Here is a 25992-nt window from a genome sequence, read left to right on the forward strand (position 1 = left end):
CTTTCATCCACTGCAGTAACCTCAAGCCAGCGCAACTTCGGCGACTTGATCTGGGCTGCAGGACCCCGGCTTGTGTCATCCTGCGGCGTAACACCAAGCAGCACTACCTCGGCGACTGGGCTACGGCCGCCGGATGTGGCCTGGGTTGCTGGACCCCCAGCTCCTTTCTTCCACTGCAGTAACCTCTAGCCAGTGCACCTTCGGCGACTTGATCTGGGCTGCTGGACCCCGGCTCCTGTCATCCTCTGCTGTAACACCAAGCCGCACCACCTCGGTGACTGAGCTAGGGCCGCCGGACCCCCAGCTCCTGTCTTTTATCACAGTGAATGTTTCCGCACGTAGCATCCCTAAGGGTCTGACTCCCAGCCAGTACACGTCTAATAGTGCAGCGTCCACTAGAGTGCTGCTGCGCTTGGCTCACAGCAGACCCCCGCCTTCCTGAGCCCGCTCCACTCTCAAGAATCCTTCATCTGGTCTCTGTGGCATACTAACCCGACTGCCAGGTCCCCCTGCTCCCAACAACCATTGCCATGGACTGCTCCTGTGCTCCTTATCTCCAGGGGGATTCCATCATAGCGGATCGCCTGAGTCACACCGACCTGGGCTGACCAGACTCCTGCTCCTGCCACCCAGCACCGTGAATTTCTCCAGGGACTCATTTCCAAGACTGCTTGAGAGTTGTCAGCGCCTCATTCTCTCGAGTGCTGCAAGGTTTGACTTCCAGCCGGCCCCTCCTCCGCATGCCTGCACCGTGCTCCACATCCGACAACCAGTATCTGCGACGAACCAGCCTGTGGCGCCAAGCCCCCAACCTGCACCCGATGTCAGTCAATGCGGTCACCTGCACTCCTCTACTGCAGAGGTTCACCATCAGCCCGCACTGATCTATCAGCACTGTATTCCGTGATTTCTGTCATTGCGGTCACCCGCACTACTCACCCACAGGGGTTCACCACCAGCCCCCACTGATCTCTCAACAAGGTACTCTGCAATATCTGTCATTGCGGCCTCCTGCGCTTCAAACCCACAGGGCTCTCTATCTGGCCCACAATGGAGTGTCACAGTGATCGGCAACAGCAGGCTACGCACTAATTCTGACAGCACTCCGATCAGCGGTATCTGTCACAGCGCTTCACACCCACAGGGGCTCTCTGTCTGGCCCACACTAGAGTGTCTGCACGGTGATCAGCAACAGCGATTGATGGCATATCATGGCGGTTGCCACCCGACTAACTCCCGCCTCCTGATTCCATACCTGCTCAAGTCCTGTCACCGGTGAACTCCCCCGCGCTGCTTTTGCTCCTGTGATCGAGCACCAACCCAGCTCAGTATTGTTGCAATCAGCGTGTCACCAACTTCGCACCGATCAGAACCACCTGACCCCCTGCTCCTGTATTCCAGCACCCTGGTATCCGTGGTGTGCCAGGATACCCCAGACCCTCTGCTCTTAACATCGTCACAGAGGTCTGCACCCGCGCTCCACATCTACAAGGACTCACCTCCAGGCCCCTCTGCTGCTGGCATCTATCACAGAGGACCCCACTGCGCTCCACATCTTCTAGGACTCCTGTAATCCTACGCTCTGGTACCAGAGGTGACACCCCTGGCTCCTCTGCTCTCGACATCTGCCACAGAGGTCCGCACCTGTGCTCCACTTCTTCAGGGGTTCACCCCTGGCCCACACCGACTAACATCACAGCAATCACCATTGTGCCATAGCGGTAGGCACCCTGTTAACCCCTGCCTCCTGCTCCAGCAACCCACCTCTCCTGCGACTCATCTTCTGCCTGCACTGATCCTAACAACCCAGCGATCGTCTACAGACTGCACCCTGCAACCCTCCACCCTCCCTGCACCTAATCCCCTGCTCATCCTTACCCTGTTCGCTGTGTGCCCCCTGCCACATAGTGTGCACTACAGGCATCCTCCTCTTATTTGACTGAGTCTGCTGACGTGTCTGTAGTACACACCTTCTGTAGTCCCTCTCTCCCACGCCTCCCCAGCTTGAGTATTCTCTCCTGTTCCTTCTATGTGAAGAGTCATCTACCCCCTATTTCACCTAGCCACTTTGGGTCCCACCTCCGGCAGAAGTTGTGCCCTCTTCTGTACCTCATTACTCCAGATCTTGTTGTGCTCCCTGCTTCTCCCTCCCGTTAGTGCCTGCTACTAGCTGAACCAGAGCTCCTCTCCCTCTGCACTGTGCCCCTAATCTCTCAAGACTTCCAACACACCATCCCGTGGAACCACTCTCGAATCTCCTATTGTTCTCCAAATTCTCTCCTTCCACCCCCCCTCCCACTTTCTTATCCTCCCCTCTCTCATCCCTTCCCCCACCTTACCTCCCTGCCCTTTCTTAAACTCCTTTGCCTCTTCATTATGACCATCTCCAATTTCAACCTCCCCTTCCCCACTCATCCCTGCTCGCCCCAATGCCCACCCTGCCTAACTCACCTCCCAACCTCATCTACCCCCTCACAACAGAACCCTTCCGGCATCTTCAACTCTTTGTAATAAAACTGCTGCTTTACTGGACTTATTTCTATGGCTAAATCTTCAATTCCTATGTATCACCAAAACCTGGATCCCTCCCTTCAACTCTACACTACCTGCTTCTCTTACTTCCTCCTCCTCTTCTTCCTTCACTCATGTCCCCTGTCCCACTGGCTGTGGAGGTGGTGTCAGTCTCCTCTTTCACCCTAATTGCCTGACTTCCCCCTGTCCTACTTATCTTCCTGTCTTCCCCTCGTTTGAATACCTGTATTAATCTTTTACCTCCCCCATGCTATTTCCTTTCTAATGATTTACTGCCCACCTGGCCCTCTCACCTCCTTCTACGATGACCTTGACCACCTCCTCTCCCTAATCTCTCCCATCCCCTCGCCCCTATCTGTACTTGGCGACTTTAACCTTCATCTCTCCTCCTACCAACAGACCACCCCTCTTTTCTTGCTTCTCGACACCTATCTTCTCTCCCCACTCTTCTGGTTCCACTCTTGATCTTATCTTTGTCTCTTCCTTCTCTCCCTCCCCTGTCTCCACCCTCCTCAACTATCTCTCTGACCATGTGTTACCCTCCTTCTCCCTATCACTCCGCCCCCTCCTCCCTCTTCCTCCATCTCCTTCTCTCGACGAGACCTCCATAACTTTAACCTCTCTCACTTCTACGATTCCTGCATCTCCTCCCTCCCACCTCTCCCTCTCATTTCCTCTCTATCTGCTAATGAAGCCTTATCCACTCTATCCTCTTCCCTCTCTTACAGTCTTGATCAACTTCACCCTCTCTCCCCCTTTCGCCCCTCGCGCAAACCCGCCCAACCCTGGCTTTCCTCTCACCTTCTGTCAATGTGCCTCTTTTTCCGACGCCTTGAAAGATGTTGGCTTAATCACTGTTTGCCAGCCAACCAAGCCTCCCGTTTCTCTTACCACTCCCTTTATGACTCCTGCCTTAGATTAGCTAAACAATCCTACTTCTCTAACCTTCTGCACTCTCAATCCTCTCACCCCCACTGTATCTTCCAAACCCTAATTCGTCTTCTTTCCCCTCAAACCCCTGACCACTTTACTGCTTCTCCTCTTTCACCTTCTGACTTCGCTGACGTCTTCTCCTCTAAGATACTTGCCGCATAACAAAACATTATTCACTCCCCCTCTTACTCTCCTCCTTCCCCATCTCTCTCCACCCCTTCCTCCTTCATGTCCAACCTCACCCCTGTCACTCACTCTGATGTTTCCCTCCTCCTATCTAAAACTCACCCCATTGCTGCCGCCTCTGATCCACTTCCCTCCCCTCTAATTCCCAAAATCTACCCTCTTCTCATGTCCTACCTCACCTCTTTCTTCAACATTTGTTTTACAACTGCTACCTTTCCTTCAGCCTTCCAACATGCTACTATCATCTCTATCCTGATAAAACCCTCTGCTAATCCCCTTCAGACTTACAAATTCCGTCCCATCTATCTTTTAACATTCCTCTCTAAGCTCCTGGAACGTCTTGTCTACTCCCAGCTTTCTGCATTCGTCTCTAACCTCTCTCTCCTCCCCCCTACCCAATCTGCATTTCGCCCTAAACACCCACTGAAACTGCTCTCATCTCCCTTCTTAATTCCCTCCTCACTGCTCGCTATTCCAAACTCTCTATCATACTCCTTGACCTCTCTGCCACCTTTGACACTGTCGTCCACCCCTTGCTCCTCAGCACTCGCTCTTCCTTTGACCTCAAAGGCTCTGTCCTCAACTGGTTTTCTTCTTACCTTTCCAACAGCTCCGTCTCTTGGGGCGGCCGCTCCTGCCCTACTCAGTCCCTTGACTTTGCGTCCCCCAAGGCTCCGTCCTGTGCACTTTCCTCTTCTCACTTTATACCTCCTTTCTTACCCCCATCATCTCTTTTTTCGGTATCTCTTACCATTTCTACACTGACGAAACCCAGCTTTTCCTCTCCTTCTCTTCCTTCACTCCTGACATCCACCTCAAACTCTCTTCCTGTCTCACTGCCATCAAAAATTGGATGTCCTCCCACTTTCTCACCCTAAACACTGACAAAACAAAAGTCTTATTCTTTCCTTCCAAAACCCTTCCTACCCCTCTCCTCCTCCTTATATCCTCTTTCCTCCTACTCAGCTCCCCTTCTCTGCCACTGCCCGCAACCTAGGCCTCCACTTTGACTCCAACCTCTCTTTTACTCACCATATTTCTCTTACCTCACGTTCTTGTCGCTACCACCTCTACAATGTCAGCAAAATCTGTTCCTCTCACCTTCCATGCCACCAAACTTCTCATTTCTTCCCTTATCTTTTCCCATCTCTTTTACTGCTCAGCCCTTATCTTTGGCCTCCCTTCCTCTCATCTGGCCCCCCTCAGATCCGTCTACCACTCTGCAATCTGCACTCTTTGATCCCTCTCTCCTCACAACCCCATCTCCTCTTCGCATTCGTCTCTAGGTTGGCTCCCCTTTCACTCCCAACTTAAATTCCGCTTCCTCTGCCTTGTCTTTAAATCACTTCATGATCTTGCCCCTCCCTACCTCTCCTCCCTCCTTTCTTTCTACTCTCCATCTTGCCCCCTCTGTTCTGCTGACCATTTCCTACTCACTGTCCCTCCTCCTCCCTGTGCCCCCTCCCGTTTCCGATCTTTCCAACTCCTTGCTCCTCTCCATTGGAACTCTCTACCTCCCCCCATCTGCTCTATCTCCTCATTCTCTTCCTTCCGCTCTTCCTTAAAATCCTACCTACTTTATCCTCCCTCCTCACAATTCTTTACTATCTCCTCCCTTACTACCCCTAACCTGGTTCTTTATGCTATGATCCCGGCAAATTGTTCGAATTACTTTTCCTGATGGTTTGACTCAAGTATTGTACTTAATGCTTCTATTGTATTCATGTTGTTTTTATGTAAAGCGCTTTGGATTAAAGCGCTATATAAATTTAATAAATACAAATTAACACTGAACACAACTGAAGTAGGTAGCCATTGAAACCAAGATGGAGGACGCAGTCACGTTAGGTGAATGGGAGATATTGCAACGCCAGAACACAGTAGAGAGACCTCGTCTTGCTGAGTCGGCAGAAGAGCCAAGCTCGATCAGCATAGATAGCAAGCGCATAGATTTCCAAGGTTAGTGGAGAAGGAAGGGTTCGAGCGAGCATTGGACGAATACAGACAAAAGACAGATCCAAGATGGTAGACATACTTTAAATCAACAAGGAAACAAATGTTGTAGGAAGGTCAGGTTCTCATCAGCTCACACCTGACACTGAGGAGAAAGTAGCTCAAACAAGTCTACAGAGGCTAGGATGATAATAACACCTATGGTAAACTCAGCTAAAATTCTCATGAATTACTGAGCATGATAATTTGAAATACGGTCTCCACACACGTGACTTGCAGCTGGCAGAGAAGGACTATGCATTAGAGCCAGACAAGAACAGAGAGAGACCTACGTTCCCATCCATCTCTTTGGATGAAAGATACAGTTTAATGCTAAGGTGAAAGTTAAATGTCCTGGCTCGAGGCCTAGGGAATCAGGGAATGGTAACTTTGGTGGGACACACAGCACCTTGGAGCCGTTCTCAACACCTCTGTTGTTGTTCATGTGCTGGTAACTGTCCAACCTGCAAAGGCTGAGAAGCTACCCTTGACCAATCCCCATCCACCTTCCACGTTCACCTTAACAGTGTTGCATCAGCCACTCTTAACTCGCCCTGATGACATGTTCCCCATGTATCTTTTTCTTAGGTGGTCCTTGGCAGAGTTAACTAGTATCGCCGGACCAATTGTAAGACTCATCCCATATAGTAAATATACACTACCCTACTACTCGCCCTATCATATCCCCGTTGGATTGATCAATGTATCATTTGTTTGTGGTGTCACATCACAGTAAAACTGTGTGGCAAGCCTGTGTTCGAAAGAGAGGAATCTGGAGATCGCCCGATGTCCATGACCATCCCTGTTTTGTTTGAGTATTGCTAATAAAACAGTATTTTTGATACACTATTGGTCTCTTCTGTTTTTTATGGGCGTGGGATGCTCCCCTCTCCAAACCTGACAGTAATATGAGCAAAACAGGAGTAGATAAGGGAACACCAAGGAGTTGTTGGGGAAATAACAAGAGTTAAGAGAATATTCAGAGATAGATTGAGGAGCACCAGGAGGACCTCAAGAAACAGGAGAAGTTGGAGGAACTGAGAGATAATTAGTCCAGGTAGGTTGAGGAACCCCAGGATACCCACAAAGACGAGATTAAAAACCCAAACTCTTCACTTTCCCCAAGGGACACATTTATTTTTGTTAAGTTCCAGAGACACAACCAAGATCCTGAAGAGAATATTCATCCTTACTATTTTGTTTGGTGAAGACCCATTTTGTTTATTGTTTTGGCTATCCTTTGCACATGTACCGCTAATAAATTCTTGTTAATGAGACATGTATGGTCTGTCTGGTTATTTGTTCTCAGACAGACGTGAAACCACTTAAATGCATGGATATGGGCCCTCTGTATTCCCACCCAGATTTTCATGTTTGTGATTTGGAGTTAAAATGTGGAATTATATTGGGTATGCTCCTTTACTTGGCACGTTTAGAAGTAATTTTGTAAATAAGCACATTTTATGATAGAACACCTGAAGCATGCATGAAACTGTCACTTGCACAGGCAAAAGCCTTAAGTGGTGATTTCCAGAGTTCCATCATTTGAATCTGACCTATTGCTCTAAGACACAGTTAGATTCTATTACAATTTAGTCTTAGCTTTCATTGCATAACAGAAAATTCCCATTTAAGATTTAAGACTTGTGTGCGAGAAGTCAGGCCTGTTGATCGTTTTCTACTGTGTCTTACATGCTTTGTGAGTTTATGCACATAGTGTTACATGGCTTAGTTAAACAAATAACAATTGGAGAAGATTGTTTGGGACATTTTAGGACCAAAGTAGAATTTCCGCAAGACTTCCCACAAAAAAAAACATTCTACACGGTCAAGTGCTTTTTTTAGCATTGAGCACCAATAAAAGTGAGTGACGGGTTCCTCCCAGACTTGTCTATTAAATGTATGAATCTCTGTATATTATCTACTGTAACCTGTCCCCTAATGACCCCCGACTGGTTTCGGTGAATAAGCATAGGCATAAACATCTCTAACCTAGTGGTCAAAATGTTCGTAAATATCTTGGAATCTAGATTTGACATCGCTATGGGCCTATATGAAGAACATATTGTGGGGTCCTTTCCCGGCTTGGGTAGTAGGGTTACCTGGGCCTCCGTTATTAAGGTCGGGAGGTGGCCACCATCTGTTAAAGAGTTAAACACATCGGCCTTCGATTTGGCTAGTATCTGACACAGAGATTTGTAAAAGCTGGCCGTGAAGCCATCGGGTCCTTATTTGATTTCAGCGTTTTAGTAGTTTAAATAACTTCCTGGGGATCTATTGGAGTTCCTAAGAATTCTCTCGCCCCTACAGCCACCTGAGGCAGATCCACCTCTTCTAAGTATGCTTGGATGTCCTCAGATTTGAGACCACTGGAGGTATATAACTCGGTATAGAAGGCATGAAATAGCTCCCTTTCTCACCCTCATCTCCTCACTCCTTCCCCATGGCATCTGAACTAGTGTGAATTAATGAACAGCTCGTCTGCTGCCTAAGGAGGTGCGCTAGAAGTGTCTCTGGTACATTCCCCTGCTTGTAGAATTTGTGCCGGACCCTCAGCATAGTGCCTTCCACTTTTTGATTCCTCTATAGTCTCAGCTGATGCTTGGCTACGGTCTGTGCCCTAAAATGACATTTAGTCGGGATTTCGGCATAGGTCTCATCTGCTATCCTTACTCCTCCCAAAAGCTGTTCTTCCATCTGGTCCCAAGAACATTTCAGCGCTGCAGCGCTTTACAAGATTACTCCCCCTGTCAACCGCTTTCAGCACATCCCAATGTATGCCCTCTGAGGTGTCCTCGGGCGGTAATTAATAAGGTATTGACAAACTGCCCCTTTTAAGTCCTCCAGGCACCCTAGGTCCTGCAAAATGCCTGGCGGAAGCTGCCATTGATAGGTTTTGCTGTGGTAAGACCAGTCTTTCAATCGCACCGTCGCCATATTGTGGTCAGTAAGGGTCATGGGCTCAATGTTTGAGGAGAGGACGAATGTAGTCATGCCCATTGGTGTAAAAGTATAAAAATGTAATAATTGCGCGAAGATAGGTCTTAGTATTTTTAACTTCTCTCTGCCATTGCAAACCGGGGGAAGCTTTATTATAATTCATGCATTCCTGTCAAAAAAAGATCAATCTGTCTCAAACTGCCAAGCCACAGTCAATTTTAATGAGACAACATGCATCCCCAGGCATATGGCAACTTCATGAGTCTTCAGTGAGTTCCAGATGGAGTCTATAGACACCGTGGGCAAGAGTTCTACTTTTGGACAAACCCACTCTACTGAGGGTTACTTGACACTGAGCAGAAATATGATGGAAAAGCTTGAGCTAATGCCTGCTCTAAAACCCTATTTTAGAAATCACATCAAAGGCTTGTTTTCTGTTGCCTGTGCATTATTGGCACATTCACTATTAGGGGGTGTAATCCTTCATGAAGAAGAGCAACTACTGAGAGGTATTATTCATTAGTGTCCTAGGATCCTTACTTGACTCAGGACATGAATAAATACAAGCATGCAAGCCTATGATACCAACAATGGTGGACCATTCTATCAACTAAGAAAGTCAATCAAGGACTGAGGCAGTTCTCTTCAGTACTGATTGCACCTTCATAGTCACCACTACTAAATTTTGTAAAAAAACATAACGAATGACTGTTGATTTTTCACATATTTTAGTGTTTGTTTAATGTGGTTACATCTTCTTCAACGACTGTCAGTGGGCAGACACTGTTAGTCAATGCATTTCCAACCATTGAGTCCTTCATCACAACACTTATGTTAACATCAAAATAATAGTGGACTGCAAAAACAGTAACAAATTTGAACAATGGACAGTAAAATGGTTCCTATTGAAAATTAAAAAGCATACCGACCTTTCCAGAAGATGCGCCAGATGGTTATATATTTGTGCCAAAAAGTGAACTCTGTATGTACTCAAAACAAACCACGTAATAAATTGAAATAGCTACTTGGAAAATAATGACATTCACCTTAAGAGGGTAACACCATAGAAACATTCCTGGCTAGAAGAAGCACGATATAGCACAAAAGTAGTTATGAAGATATGCTGATGTTCAAAATCTATACATGTCCCTAAAGAGAGGAAGAAGGTGATTCAGTACCATATTTAGCATGTATAATATAAAACTGGTATCTATAATTTATTATGCCTTAACTAGAATCAAGACATTTTCAAAAACCATCATGCAAAAGAACCTGAAAAATAATTTTTTCATCTACAATTCCTCTTTATGGAATGTGTATGTCACGAGTGGTTTCTGATATTTAAAAAAAAAAACATTTGTATAATTTGATCAACTTTTTGTTTTGTTTCAGGTGGCAAGCAAGCAAAGGCATTAGTTTGTGTCCCTTTAGATGTAAAGGATTCATTGAAGTGTTTCAGAGAGAGTCTGAAAAAGTCAAAATACCCAAGCAGAGCTCTCAGGCACAGCAGGAAACTGCTCTCGCTTTTTATTTCTCATTTTCAAGGTAATGTATAATGTTGTCACGTTCCCTGTTGAAAACTGTTAGTGCTCTCTTTTGAATTCATTAACACGGGTGAATTTGTTTTTCCTATTCATGTGTCAGACAAATGGTAGTTGTGAGAAACCCGAGTGTATTCTCACTCCTAGACCCCTTGGATCCTCTGCGCTGGCTGGCCAAGGAAAGGCCATAGCTATTGGATCCCGACCCTGGGGGCAGAGACGCGAGGAAGGATCACCTGGGTGGAGGGTCCTTGGGGACTGGGGTGCCCCTGGGTGAGACATGGTATGCCCCTTTCCCTATTAGTGACCAACCCAACCCTTCCCAAACCTTCCTGGGCTGTTATAAGCCAGTTCCCTTCATTTCTCCACAACTGACACTTGACAGTACTGCGGCGAAAAAGAGGCAACTAAGAGCAATGCCGACTATGCTCTTTTACCACTCTGGTACTGGGACGAGGAAGATTCCTGCTAAGAGCTGCAAAGATCATGCATGTCCCGTTGATTGTGGTCAGGCAAGGTTAATTGGACATTCACACCTGCAGCATGTCAGAGGGCTGCAGGTGTGTAAATGGAGACAACAAGGAGGACTGACAGTAGGAGTGCTGGTCGAGGAGCGACGAGAGAAGAAGCAGAGAGGCCTGTGCAAGCAGCTGGAGCAGGACGTTAAGACGTTGGGGACTACGGAGAGAGGCGGTCCATGGAAGCGTGGCGTGGGACAAGGGACTCCCTGGAGCAGGCTGAATAAGGTGAAGAAAGCCTTTTGGAACGGCTGTCCCTCTCCCCTTTGCTCGAAGTGCTCGTTCCTCTGTTTTGGTGGATCAACACCAGAGTGTCTGAGGGCAGGAGCTGGAGCCCTGACACTAAAAGTAGAATGCTGTGTAATCCGCGCTGCAACAAGTACAGTGAAAGAGACTAGTAAGTTTCTAATGAATGGGAAACCCGGTGAACTTTATTATTTGCTGAATAGTTCGTATCAGAGTGGTTATGTGCCTTGAATGGGCACATTTTTGAAAGTTTTGGATCCTTCATTGTCAATTACCAAAGAGTTGGGAAGAGCTGAGAATACTTTGTATCGGAGTGGTCATGAGTGTCAAGAACCATGTTTTCGAAGGTCTCCGAACACTGGGCAATTCAATTCAAGTGAAACAAACGCTTATTAAAGATCAGAGAAAGCACAAATGAGCCCTTAGCAAAACTCATAATTAATAAAAAAAACGGAATCAAAACCTTGTAAATAAACACCATTAAGACATTTAGAACCCAGAAAGGGAACGGAAGCTCACATCTAAGCAAACTTAAGAATTTTAAATATCGGGTTGAGTCAAAAGTGTTACGAGTACAACCCATGCTTGAACACCAAACTGAATGAAAACTTTACAAACAAGCAGATCTATTACCCATTGAGTTTAAAAGGGAAACCGAACTTTAATTCCAACACCACTACATGATGAATTCTAGAATAGAACTTCAACAATTAACTTTAAATCCAGGCAAAACCATATTATGCTTGGGGAAGGGAGCTTAATGGACGTTGCGAGCTGGAAGAAGCTCAGAACTTTGTGTTAAACACTGTTTTCTTTTTGGTTGCTGACAATCCCTACACATTGAACAGATTTAGTTGTGAGGACAAGTATAGGCTTGGGACATAGACAGATTCATGAGTTGAACTCTTGGACTCAGACTTTCCTTAGTTTCCTTTAGGTAGGGAAATCACACCTCAGCATAGCGCAAGTTATGCCTTTTACCATCCTGACATTTAAGTTAATAAAAGTGTTTATTTTGAATTCTAAAGCTGTTGTCTGTGTAGTACTTCATGATGCTGTCCCATAGTATACCTATTTTCTAAAGTTCATTGTTCTAAACACAGTAAGACAATGCAAAAGAGCATAAGTGCCTCCCAGGTCATGTTATTTTCTCCAGCCTTCTTCCACTTCCAACCTGCAAGGAGCAGGGTGTTGTGATGTTGTCTTTCATCAACACTGCACTTGTGTGTTACCTGCCATGGCAGGTTGAGATTAGCAGTGCTTCTGTAGGCCTTTCTAGAGGACTCTGCAATGTAACTGAAATACCACACCTACTTAATGAAGCATGACCAACTATGCTCAACCAGTTCCATTTTTGCTTGTTTCCATCTGTCATTTTACTATTGAGATCCCCTCTCTTGGGGTGCTTCATTTTTCAGCCACAAACACAAAATATGTAGTTTCATCACAATTCCAGGAAATCAAAGAATTGATCTCAAATCTCTCGTGAAGGCATGTTGCCCCAAATCGCCTTGGCAGTAGAGGTCTGTTATGCCATTTAATTTAATTACTGAAAACATTCCCATGCAGTACTCTTCTTGCTAGGGAGATTTGTTTAGAGGCAACAACAAATTCAATAGGAGCTCCTCCTTATGAAATATTTTAAAATATAAAATTGATTATCATTGAGTCACAATGTACTGTATGGTGAGAAATATCAAATGAGAAGAGAATTCCCTTAAATTGATTTGTTTATTTCCCCTACTTGCTTAACTGTCCCTAATTATTTTAGCTTTGACGATACTGTTATAGCGTTTTTAATGTCTCTCTATATAGACTTTTAGCTCTTCTGCAGAGCTCAGATAAGTTAAAAACCTTAGAATCTTTGAAGGTCTTACAAGGAATGCACAGTTCATTAGTATTGAATTTTTGTTTAGGCAAGAAACCAATCCTTTTTTTTTTTTTTTTAAACTTTATTTTTGCGTTTTACAACTACAAACACATACATTTGCACCAACCGGGTGCAGTCATAACAAGTACAACGTGCCATCTGTTATGCTCGTAATACCACCCTCCCCCGCCGCACATCGTATCAGTTCTTAGTTCATTGCTGGTTCCCCTTATCTTGGTCAGTTATTTGCGACCTCCTTGGTTGGGTTTCCCCTTCCTCGACTGAGCATGGAGCTTGAGTTTGGGAGTCTGATGATACGACGGTGTTTAACAAGTATGACGTGTAGGGGCCCCAAATGTCAGGGGGACGCGCATGTAGCGGTAGTGTCCGTATGAATTCGGTGTCCATATCCTGACAATATAGGATGTATTTTTTCCATGCTAAAACAGCCGGGGCTGGGCCACGGCCCCATGCCATTGCGACCCTCATGCGTGCCAGTACCAATAAAAGGGCTGCTAGTTTCCTCACTGCAGGTTGTAGGTTTTTGGTCAAACCAAGAAGTGCCACCAGTGGGGCAGGGGGCAGCTCCTCACCCACCACCTCTGCTGTGGTTTGCAGAACAGAAGACCAAAAGCGATGTACCCCGGGACAATCCCACGCTAAATGCATGAAATCTGCGACCGCGGCGCCGCACCTCAAGCATTGTGTTGACAGTTCTGGGCGGTGTCTATGGCTTTTTACTGGAGTGTGGTAGGTCTGGTGTATGAAGTTGAAGTGAATTTGTTTATAGCGTGTATTTAATGCGACCTTCTGGGTCTGACGGAGAATGTATGTCCAATCCACATTGGAAATTGTTGCCTGAATAGCGGTTTGCCACCTTGCCTTTGTTCGGGGGTCAGTGCTGACTGTGTCTGTTAATAGAGTTTTGTATAATAATGACACTAACCTCCCTTTGCCTTTCGCCTGAATTACGTTATGGAGTAGGTCCCACGTTGCAGGTTGTGTAGGGAATGATGGGAACATACCTTGCAATGTGTATCGTAATCTATAGAAACGTGTCCAGTGGGGTGGTACCTCCCCTTTCTTTGGCCATTTGTGGAGTCAGGAACATACCCTCGGGGAAGAGGTCGCCGAGAGATTGGATGTTTAGTTTGATGAGCCAATTGAGAAATACTTTTTCCGCTGTTAGGGGGATTCCCGGGATAAATTTGGCTGGTAGCAGAGGGGAGAACCTTATGTTCACATCGTACTTCTGCGCAATCTTTTTCCAGATTGCATCAGGGGTGGACTAGCCTATAGGGAACTCTGGAGATTTCCCGGTGGGCCTCTGCACGCTGGTCCTCTTTTGTGTGGTATTTCCAAATGTTCCCATAGGAAAAGGGTTGGGCTTGCTGAAAATGTGTAAAATGGGGCCACTTTGAAAATGATTTCCAGGGCCTCTTTTGGTCCCCAGTAATTATTTCCAGGGCCTCTTTTAGTTCCCAGTCCACGCCTGGATTGCATAGGTGGATAATACTGTGTTCAGCGTGTTATGTGGTACTGGGATGTGGCTGATAATGACGGCTTGCAGCAAGTTAGGGGATGCAAGGGCGCGTTCCACCTGGACATGCGGACGTATGAAGTGTATAGTATACCAATGACTTAGAAATTGTGCCTGGGCTGCCCAGTAGTATTTCTCCATATCTGGAAGTGCGAGGCCGCCGCTTGATGTGGGTAAGGTGAATGTTTTGTGGGCTACTCGTGCTGGTTTCCCTGCCCATAGAAGTGACAATATGAGGCTTTTGAGTTTTTGGAAAAATGCCCTTGGGAGAAGTATCGGAATGTTTGTGAATAGATAAAGGAGTTTGGGAAGTATAACCATTTTGATGAGTGAGGCCCTACCCCAGAGCGTCAACGGGAGAGACTTCCACCTTTGGACCCGTTCTTGTAGGGAGTTAAGTGTTGCCATATAGTTGTCCTTGAATATATCGTTATAACTAAGGGACATATAAATACCTAGATAACGGACCATTGAGCTCTCCCACTTGAAGCCATGATCATCTGTGAATTCAATGGTATTCGGCGTTAATGGGAACACCACTGATTATGAATGGTTAGTTTTGAGGCCAGAGACTTGGCTAAATCTAATCACTTCGTGCATTATCGGGTTAAGATTATTTTGTGGGTCACTGACAAACAGCATGACATCATCAGCATATAGGGAGACCACTAGTTTGTGGGGACCTAGTGTAAGGCCTCGGTGTATTTGGTACTCTCTCAATCTGGAAGCCAGGGGCTCCATCACCAGGGCGAAGATAAGGGCTGAGAGGGGGCATCCCTGTCTCGTACCACGCTCTAGCCTGATACTGGGGGATCTAGTATTGCCAAGACTGATATAGGATGTCGGATTGTTATAGAGCAGTGAGACCAGCTTAAGGAAGAAATTCCCTAGCCCCATTTGTTTGAGCATTGCAAAAAGGAAGGGCCATGCGACAGAGTCGAAGGCCTTCTCGGCGTCCAGAAGCACAGCTATTGCCTGCTGTGTCGGATCCAGTGCCTCAATGACGCCGAAAAGCCTCCTAATGCCATACGTCGTATTGCGTCCTGGGATGCATCTGACTTGGTCCCCCAGCACAAGTGCTGGCATTATAGGAAGCAGTCGAGTTGCTAGGATTTTGGCCAGAATCTTGTTGTCCAGGTTAATCAAGGAGATTGGTCTATAGGATGCACATTCTTCAGGGGGTTTTCCCTCTTTGTGTAGTAGTATCACAGTGGCCTCTCGCAGGGTAGGTGGTAGAATTCCCCGCTCTGTGGCTTCCTCGTAGACCTGAAGTAGAAGTGGAGCTATGATATTCGCGTGTGCTTTATAAAATTCTCCGGTGAGCCCGTCTGGGCGGGGCGCCTTGGTGTTCGGGAGCTGTTTGATTGCCTCATGGATTTCGTCCAACGTTATTGGGGCGTTCAGGGGTTCACGTAGATCCTCGGCCACCCAGTACAGTTCGGTGTCGTTTAGAAAGTCTCGGAGCAACTCGGGGTCGGTGCTAAAAGTTACGAAACACCTCGACAATGCCTCCTTCCGTGTAGACTCGGTTGTCATTGGCGTCACAGATGTATTCCACTCGAGTGGGTTTTTTGTCGATTGTCAGCATCTGGGCCAGCAACGCTCCTGGCTTCTGGCCCTCACCATATTGCCGGATCTGGTGCCTGTGCCCGAGGAATTTCTGTTCTCGTTCCGCATTCCCTTTGAATCTCAAAAGTTCTCCTTTCAAGTCTGCTTGGGTCTGTGGTTCAATTGAGGCGTTGTTTTTGATTTAGAGATCCTTTAGACGTTTTTCGCTCTCTGCCAGCTCTCAGCGAATCAGTTTCAGGATTCCATTTTCCTTCGCCATGCATATTCCACGGATAAAGCACTTTAATGTTTCCCATAAGGTGCCGGCGGAGCTGACTGAGAACTGGTTAATCTCCAGGAAGGACGCAATTTCTTGCTGCAGTTCAGTTGCGAACACTGAATCTGCCAGTGAGCCTGGTTTGAATCTCCAGTTGTGTCTAGATGGTGATGTATTTGATGATGTGAGTTCTAGTGTTACCATTGAGTGGTCCGAGAAGAAGCGTGGATGGATCTGCCCGGATCCCCAGTCGAATGAGCTGAAGGCTGATGTCAAAATATAGTCGATGCGGGAGCTGGTGTTATGAACCGCCGAGTGGAATGTATATTCTCTGGCGTCTTGGTTGGAGTGTCTCCACGTATCTATCAGGTCGAAAGTGTGGCATATTTCTTTGACTTGGAGACTTGCTTTGGACGGTCTGCTTGTTGTGTTGTGGGACTTATCTATTCTTGGGTCTAGTGGTGTATTGAGGTCTGCTCCCCAGATGATCGTTGCAGTGTCCTCCTTCCCGAGTTGCGTCATGATCCAATCAAAATTGTTTGGTCTGTCGATATTAGGTGCATATGAGTTTACAAGAACAATTTCTTTCCCAGCTAGGAGGCCCTTTACCAACACTGCTCTCCCCTCCGTGTCTTTCTTGGATTCAATCAGACTGAAATTGGCTCTCCTGTCTATTAAGATGGCCACCCCCCTGGCGTAGGATGAGTATGATGAGAAGTACCAATGGCATCCCCATGACCGGGCCCATTGTAGCTTTGCGCAGGGAAGAAGGTGGGTCTCCTGTAGCATGGCTATGCTGACTTTGTGTCTTCTGAGGTATTGGAGGATTTTCCTGGTTTTTGTTGGTTGATTGCCACCTCGGATGTTCCAAGTGGCAACTTTAAGCGGCGGCACTAGGTGATGGGTGGGTAGAGGGTGCTGTGCCGGGCGTGTTCAGTGGGATTCGTCTGGAGATCGAGTTTGTCCATTGTCTCAGCAGGGATTTGTGATCTTGGGGTGAGGTATGAGGTTGTGGTGATTCTTGATTGAGCAGATGATGGCGGTTCCTTATTACTACTTTCTCTCCCTTGCGCGGGCAACCCCCAACTGGCCCGCGGTGACCCTCCTCTAGTAAACAACTGAATCAACGTGGCTGCGCTTGGGGCGCTAGTAGCCCTCCAAGAGGGATGTGGCTCCCAGAGTGACAGGAGAATGACGCTGTGTCATTGGTTTACTAGTGACTGCAGCAATTGGGTGGTTGCACTGATTGTTGCGTTAGGTATCGTAATTTTATGGTGGGTCCCTTCTCGGTCAGTCTCTTAGTTGTGGTCTAGCGTTGTTGGGTCCGGGTCTACACCCAGCCCGGTCAAGGTAATCATTGGCTTCTTCTGGTGTGTTGAAGAACTGAGACCTCCCTTCGTGTTGGATACAGAGTTTGGCGGGGAAGAGCATGGAATATTGAATTTGGTTGTCCTGTAAACGGTGTTTAACGGCTGTGAATGTTCTTCTTTGCGCCTGTACTGCTTGAGAGAAGTCAGGGAAGAATTGGATCTGATCTCCATCATATTGGAGGTTGCCTTTTTCTCTCGCCGCTCTGAGGATTGCATCGCGGTCCTTATAGTTTAGGAGTTTTGCTATGATTGGGCGAGGATTTGTGCCTGGAACTGGTCTGGCGTTGGGTACTCTGTGCGCTCTTTCAACGACAAACAGTTGGGATAGGACCCCGTCGCCAAATAGATGTTTGCATATCTTTTCCACGTGATTTTCCATTTTTCCCTGAAGCTAATGTTCTCTGATCCCCACCAGTCTGATGTTATTTCTCCGTGAGCGACCCTCTAAATCTTCGTTCTTGGCACACACTGCTTTCATCTGGGATTCCAGTGTAGATACCTTGGGGGATAGGGAGGCTGCCCCATCATCGAGGTCCGATATGCGTTGCTCAGCTGCGTCTAATCTGTCCTCATGTTTGTCTAGCCGATGTTGGAGCTGATCGACCTTTGAGGACAGCGTGTCCAGTTTGCAACCCAACCCTCCGATTCCCGCTTTTAACTCAAGTAGAATCCCCCTGATATCGAAATTCAGCGGCTCTTGTGTGGGTGATGATGGTCTGCTGTTGGGGTTGTGCGTTTTTGCTGCAGAGCCAGCCTCAAAGTTCAGTTTTCTTTGGGACTTATCTGTTTTCCCCATGGCTGCTCTGGCGGAGGCCGTTACTGGGTTGCCGGCTGTGCTGCAGGAGCGCTTGTATGTGTTCACCGGTGTTCTGAGACTTGTGTCAGCGTTGTGCGCCCGTTGCGCAAATTGAATTGGGCACCTCCAATGTGGATGTGGATTATGTGGCCTCTCGCTACTGATGGCTTATGGATCTTCCTGGTGTGCTTTTGGCGCTTGGATGTTGCAGTGCGGCGTGTGTTCGCAGTCGTTCAAGGGGCTCTGAGTTAAAGGCACTGCACGTGCACTGGTGGCTGATTCGAGCCTTTGTAGCGTAAACTAGGGACGCAGGCTGGCCTGCGCCAGGCAGTCTGGGGCTGGAGCTGGCTCTTGCGCATGCATTGAGGTTAATAGACTTGCGGACCAGTACTCTTTACGGACGTGATTGTTTGTTTGGCCCCTTTACTGTTGGCGGCAAAGCTGGCTGGCTGGGTGGGTGGTGGGGTAGACGTCGTGCTTCTGCTGCAACAGTGGATCAGCGATCTGCCACTCCTGCCGCACGGCGTGGTTCCGTCGGAGTGTGATCTACGGAGGTAGAAGGCAATAGTATGGGAGAAGGTGGTCGTTATGCCCGGGGTTTGGCTGCAGCAGGGTAGGCCGCGGGGGTTGCCACCACACTGGTCTGGGGCGCTTTGTAGGACTGGGCCCCAGCGGACGGGGGCAACTTGTTTTGCCGCCGCGGGACTCACGCGGCGGTTGCAAATCTCGACCGGGGGCCCACGAACACACGTCCAATTGAGGGGGCTGGTCGGGGCTCCAGACGCCCACCAGCGCCTGAGGCGCGTTCGCGTCGTGGGGCTGTGGCGGACCCGGGACGCTCCTACATTAACTTTGTCGGGAGCGGACCCGGGGTCTCCACGCTGATGCTCCGCCTCTTCGGAAGCCACTAGGTAGGCCCTTCCACCAGCATCCAGGTTGGACACGACCGCCAGGCGTCCAGACCGCCCGCGCCCCCAGGGCAATGTCGGGTCTTGTTCATCGAACACTGCTGCACTCCGCTATCGCCACCAGTCGTCTCCTCTGGGAGGTGCGCAATATGCGCTCGCTGCTCGGCCCGTGCAGGCGGCCGTCTCCCCGTGCCACGAGCGCTCGGGCCACCGTCGGCTGGGTCTCAGTGGATCTGGAACTGCGTTTTGGGATCTTCTGTGCCGAGACGAGTTTCCCACACGCTTTGGGCAGCACGCAGCAGGCGAGAACGGTGTCACAGCAAGGGATTTTGACAGGATTTATAGGGAGCCACACGGAGCTCTCTAGGAAGCAGCCATCTTGGGCGGCTCTCTAGCGCCCTCTTAGACAAGAAACCAATCTTGAGGCATATTGTAACATAAGGCTATTGCCTAGAGCAAACGCCTATACAATTGCTGGATATGATTCTTGCTGCTTTTGAAAATAACTGTGTGTCTAGAGAAGCATTCATGTTGGATCAGGCCAATGAACTAAACCTAACATGAATGATTCATCGCAGTCCCTTCCAAAGTATTTGAGGACAATGACTGTCGTAAGGTATATTTACAAGAGCATACTTGGGGCTCACATGGTTATATCATGCAAATTCCTGGTAAATTGTGGGATTAGCTGATATTGTCTGAGCATATAATGGAACACACCCTCTGTCCACCCTTTCCGCTTCTCCTGCTTCTCCCTCCACTCCTTCCTCTTCCTCTGGCCCCCCTTTGGCCACCCCCCTCCCTTCTCTGCCTTTCCTCTCTTCTCCCCTGACGAGGTTTCTAGACATGTCCAATCAATGAAGACCTCATCTAAACAGGTTCTTCCCTGTTCTTCCAAAACTATCAAGGACCACATTGACACCCTTGCTCCAGCCCTGGCTGACTTCTGCAACCACTCTTTTGCCTCTGGAACCTTCCCCTCCCCCTGGAGGCACTCCCTTATGCAGCCTCTTCTCAAGAAACCCTCGGCCGATCCCTCCCTTCTGGCTAATTATCACCCAATCTCTATCACTCCTTTCCTGGGTAAACTCCTGGAAAAGCTGTCCATCTCCCATCTTAATCTTCACACTGAACCTGTTGGGTGTCTCCATGACTATCAGTGTGGCTTCAGAGCAGCCAGAAGCACAGAAACTGCTCTCCTGAACATCTGCAAAGATCTGCTCTCTAACGTTGATTCTAATCTCCCCTCTGTCCTCATCCTACTTGATCTCTCTTCTGCCTTGAACACAGTCAATCATGCCATCCTGCGCAACCTGCTCTGTGATAACCTGGGTATCACTGATCAGGCTCGGGCCCGGCTGACCTCTTTCCTCTCTGACCGACCCTCCCAGGTCCAAATTGGGTCCTTCCTCTCCTCTATCTCTCCACGTGTGGTGTTCAATCAATACCTGGCATCTCTCGCCCAACACATTGCTGCTCTCCGCTCCAACTTCCAGTGCTGTGCGGATGATACCCAGCTCACTTTCATGCTCCCCTCTGTCGCCTCTTCTCCTTCTCTCATCCCAGATTGTCTGTTGGCAATCCAGGATTGGTGCGCTGCCAATGATCTCTGCCTGAATGCCAGTAAAACTGAGATTCTCCTCATGGGCACACCTGCACCACCCTCTGGCTGGCCTCCCTTGGGCACTCTACGCGCTCCCACCTGTGAGGCTAAGAACATCAGGGTTATCTTTGACGCCACACACTCTCCTTCTCTCCTCACATTTCCGATTTATCTAAGAAGTCAAACTACCAACTGCATCTCCTCAGAGGTATTCTTCCTTTCCTCTCCTTCCCCCAGAAGCTCACTGTCTCCAGAGCTCTGGTTCTCTCTAGGCTTGATTACTGTAACAGCCTCTTTTTAAATCTGCCCGTCTTTACTCTACATCCTCTGCAACTCATCCAGAACAGGACTGCGAGACTTGTCCCTGGCCTCAAGCCCTGGATCCTATCTCTCCAGCACTGAAATCTCTCCATTGGCTCTGAGTGGCTGCAAAGATCAAATTCAAGACCCTTTGCATTGTCCACAAGGCCTTTTTATGGCCTGGGACCAATATATCTCCAACTTTCTCTTCTAAAGTATCTTCCTACTCGAGCTCTTCGCTCCTCCACCTCCACCTCCTTGAGGGTCAGTCGCTTTTCCAAGCAACGAGTTGGCGGGTAGATCTCTCTCTTCGGCTGGCGCCCCGTCTGGAACAGCCTCCCTGCCTCTCTGAAACTTGAGCAGAACCATCTCCAATTCCAGAAGCAGCTCAAGACTTTCCTCTTTGCTTCTGCCTTCTCTCTTCTTCTTCCATGCTGATCTCCTGTCTGATACTGCACTGGTGACCTGGCTACCCTCTGGACCACAGGCCAAGGTCCCTGCCCTCCCAGTTGCACACCTGCACTGCCTTCTGGCAAACCTGCACTTGGGGCTGTATCTTCAACCCTACAGTCCCACTACCTGCACATATCTAACACTTGTTGTCTACACTCAACCCCTGCACTGCCACCTGCTGGCCGCACTTACTGTTTTTGGATGTTTTGACCCTACTCCTCCCCTTCCCTCTCCCCTGCACTTGCGCAATCTCTATGTCACTTGGCCTAGTAAGATTGTTGTCTTGTTTTCCCTTTGTTCCCCTCCCTTTTCTTGTCGCGCCTTGAAACACTTGTGTATAGGTGCGCTATAAATGTCATCTCATATATCATATCCCTGGTATGTGTTTGGAGTATTTGGGCATTTGATAGACTTGCATAACATATGTCCTGTTATTTTTTATTTTTTAATTTGTATTATTTGGTTGAAAACAAATGTCAACCAGAACGTCAAATATATAAAAACATATGATGCATTAGTACAGGTAATAAGATCAACGGTACAATAATTAATTTACAGTTATCAATCATGCAATCCTAAAACATATGTCCTGTTATATTATAACTGAAATTATGCAAACACTAAACATGTTACCAAGTTAAACCAATGATGTTACATTTGTTCAGCTGAGGAATGCTAAAAGATAGGAAGGGAAAAAGAGGGGAGATGTTTCAGGGCCCATGAGCACCAGGGCAGTCTTGGCCACTAGGTCTGTAGGAGTAAGAGAGTTGCTGGCAGTATGCACAGACACCCCAGTAGTAAACCAGAATGCTGATTGGGGGCTTTCCGGAAACACAAATGCGATCGACTGCAGAGGAGGGGACTTGACACTAGTAGGCCAGACCAAGAGGAAGGATACTCGCATGGTAGCAGATGCCTTCTAGAGGAGTCAAGGGAGCAACAATCTACATGGATGTAACGAAGGAAAGAATGTCCAAGAGCATGAACTCATTATTCAGCTATATTGGAGGATTTCAGGAGGAGAACTGACTGCATTTGGGGGTCCTGTGAGCAGGACATGGAAATCAATGGGTTTGTGATTGTCCGATTTAGCTGCCTACAAAATCCATATCCCGACCTTCACCATCTGCAAAGCTAAATTAATGATAAAAGGGTGAAAGGCAATAGCTTGACCTTGGCTGTGGCAAAGGTCACCTCTGGGCCCTTTCATCTACCAAGCAGGCTTCTACGGGACCTTCTGTCCTGTAACTTGCCATCCATGAAGATTACAGGCACTCACCAAGAGAATCTTTGCTGTCAGCTGCCTTTGTATACATATTGTATCAACAATGAGCAGAGTTATTGCCAACAAATGCCTCGTCCACAAGAGCCTCAGCAAAGACAGACCTTGTCAGCGAGCACACTCCTGGTCACCAAACAAACTTGTCAGTGAGAGAAATCATAGGTGAGGGCCCTCATCAAAGAGAAACCTAATCCACCAGGTGGCATATCTATGACAAGCCTTGACTATGACAAACCTCGTCTATGAGTATCTTTGTCTGAGAAACTTGCTTTTAACAGGCCTCATATATGACATGCCTCACAAGAGTCTTCATCTGAGAAGCCTTTTTTATAAGAGCCCTTTTGCAAGAAAAGCCTTACCCCCAAGAGGGCTTGTCTATGAAAATACATATCCACGAGAAGCCTTGTCTGTGATATGGCATTGTCTACAGGAGGCTTAGCCTCCCAAAGACAAGTGTAAGAGAAACTTTGTCTGTGAGAGAACTACTCTATAAGAGCCGGTGTCCATGAGAAGCATTGTCTATGACAGAGCCTTGTACACTAGAAGCCTCATCTACCGGAAGCTTCATATACTGGATGCTTTTTCCACAACAGCACTTTGTCTGTGACAGATCTTCTCAGAGTTTCTATATTGGCGACGACAAAAAGCGTGAAATAATTCAATAAAAAGGTAAACGCCACCTGACCTGACGCAGCCCCACCATCAAGCAATCACTCCAACCCATTTTATCCCAGTTCGATTGCTCAGGATAAGGAGGGTAAGCAGGCAGATGAGTTTGACAAACTGATTGTTACCAAAACAGTGACCACTCTGAAGGCTGCTAATACTTTTGCAATACTGATGGGTTACGTCTGTTAAGCAATACATCTCACTGACGCTACATACCTAGTTTTCCTGATGTTTGTGCTGTTGACACCAGTCTGTCAAATGTTGCGAAGTTAGTGCAATGCGAGAAGCCAACCCAGGACTCACCAGGTGCGACTGGGGAGTCCTGAATCAGCTCCCACACCACAGGACGGCTCTTCCCAGGATTTTCCGTGGCGCAGGAACAGTGCAAGCACTGACTGGGAAGGCCAGGCTGTGTCTTTATGTCCAAAGTCAATGTCTCTGAGAGGAATGTAGACTGTTGCCAGGGATTTCTGGAGAATGATGAGGTCCAAATGGGGTCTCTGCAGTCAAAAAGATGAAATCAGCAAGGTCATCTAGGGACTGGAAGAAGGAATTGGCAAGGGACAGGCTGGAGCAGATAAGGCAGGAAGGGAGATAAAAATAGAAACCGAGAAGGCAGAGCAGAGTACTGAAGGCAAGGAGGGGCTGGGCAGAACCACAGGGCAGGAGGTTCTAAGGGGCCAGCAGCCAGGGCCAGGAGACGGCAGGAAGACGAGGAATGCAGAAGATCAAGGCAAAAATCACAGAGCAAGGAACACAATACTCCAAGAGTGCAACACAGGGCAGGGAGCAACTGCATTAAGACGCAAGTAGCCGGGCACTGCAGGAAGCACTTCTAGCGCTGACATCAGAATGAGGCTTGCACCACAAGCTGTGGTTGCCAAGCGCCTTAAACACACTACACATGCGCCAAGCGAGGAACGTGGCAATCCGCGCTTGCATGGTGCGCCCACAATGGCAGCGCCCATGGAATGCTGCAACCTCACATAGTCCTTCATTCGATTCTTAGACTCCTCTAGAGTTCCCATGGGGTACCGATGTTGCAATGGGATCCTGGCAACCAAGTCATCAGCAGATGACTGGGCAGAATTGGTCAGAACGGTCAGAACGGGACCACTTTGGGATGTATCCCGAAGGTACAATAGGGCTACAAGCGATGGTTGAATACAAAGAGTTGTTGTAGGCCACCTCCGCCACGTCCAGATTCGGGTACCAGTTTTCCTGAGAAGCGTTGGCATAACAACATAGGTAATGTTCAAGTGTTTGATTAGTCCTCTGTTTGGCTTTGGTCTGCTGGTGGTATCTGGTGCTTAGAGCATGGTGTATCTCCAAATGCTTAGAGAAAAAGGAAAAGAACTGAGATCCACGGTCAGAAATAATCTTCTCAGGAAGGCCGTGTAGACGATATATGTCATGGAGAAAATCCTGTACCATCTGAACAGCTGAAGGTATCTTGGGGAAAGGAACGAAGTGTGCCATCTTCATGAAACAATCGACCACCACCATTATACACGTGTGACCCTTTGAGGGTGGCAGCTCCACAATGAAATCCATGGCCAAGGTATGCCAAGGAAAAGGGGGCATCTCAGTGGGTCGTAACAACCCCAAGGGTTTCCTGCATGTGGTGTTGGTTTGAGCACAGACATGGCACATCTCCACTTAACCTTGGATCTGACAAGCCAATCCTGGCCACCAGAATTTCAGTGCGATCAGTTCCTGGGTCGCTTTCACACCACAGTGTCCTCCAATCTTTGCATCATGAAACCCTTGCATTATGGCCACACAAAGATCAGTCGTTGGTACATACAAACATACACACACCTCAATGCCCCAGGCTCCTGCAGATGGTGTCAGAGCCTCCTAAGGTTCCTACAGAGCCTCCTAAGGATCCTGCACCTCCACCACAGGATACTACACCTGGCAGAGTTTCGGAGGTTCCAAATCAAACTGAATCTTCCACTCCTGTAACAGGCATGGATAATAAAGCGGAGTAGGAAGACTTTACATCGACTGAAAGATACTTTCATAACAGTGTTAATGGAATATCTTCATTTCTGGTTATCCCTCCTGCCTCAGAGCTGGTCTATAAAGAAGGTATCCAAGTGGAGGTATTAGCCATGCAGGCTTCAGAGCTGTCGGCATACCTTTACAAAAGGGATCTTGACTCTAACCACTACGACATGGCAGAACCAAAACTCATGTCTCCCAACAAGTAAAACGATTGAGGCCAGATAAGGGCAAGTAGCATCTGACTGTATTCAACTTTCATTGCATCACCAACCTCTCTCTTCTGTGATGACAGCAGCTTCTATGACTAAGTCCTTCCAATAGTTGCATGGCAGACAAGAAACTAGGACAAGGGCTATTGGCAGCTTTAGAGGTTATCAAAACAGGTGTGCTTGCCATCCCGATAGGTCTCATAGTTTGCACCGTCAATAGCAGCCCAGGACAGCCACCAAGGTTTTGTATGCGCCCCCATCTTCATGTG

The 25992-nt window shown here is 47.8% G+C and overlaps 1 protein-coding gene across 1 annotated transcript in view; it reads left to right on the forward strand.

Moving 5' to 3' along the window:
• Positions 1 to 25992, forward strand: part of CFAP54 (cilia and flagella associated protein 54) — a 3669934-nt gene that overhangs the window by 2733897 nt on the left and 910045 nt on the right. Inside the window, exon 41 of the mRNA XM_069629416.1 lies at positions 9976 to 10128. Within this exon, the coding sequence (XP_069485517.1) occupies positions 9976 to 10128 (153 nt within the window). The remainder of the gene's footprint in view (positions 1 to 9975; positions 10129 to 25992) is intronic.

Source organism: Ambystoma mexicanum, chromosome 12 (assembly GCF_040938575.1).
Source record: "Ambystoma mexicanum isolate Mex_15411 chromosome 12, UKY_AmexF1_1, whole genome shotgun sequence".
Classification (NCBI taxonomy): Eukaryota; Metazoa; Chordata; class Amphibia; order Caudata; family Ambystomatidae; genus Ambystoma; species Ambystoma mexicanum.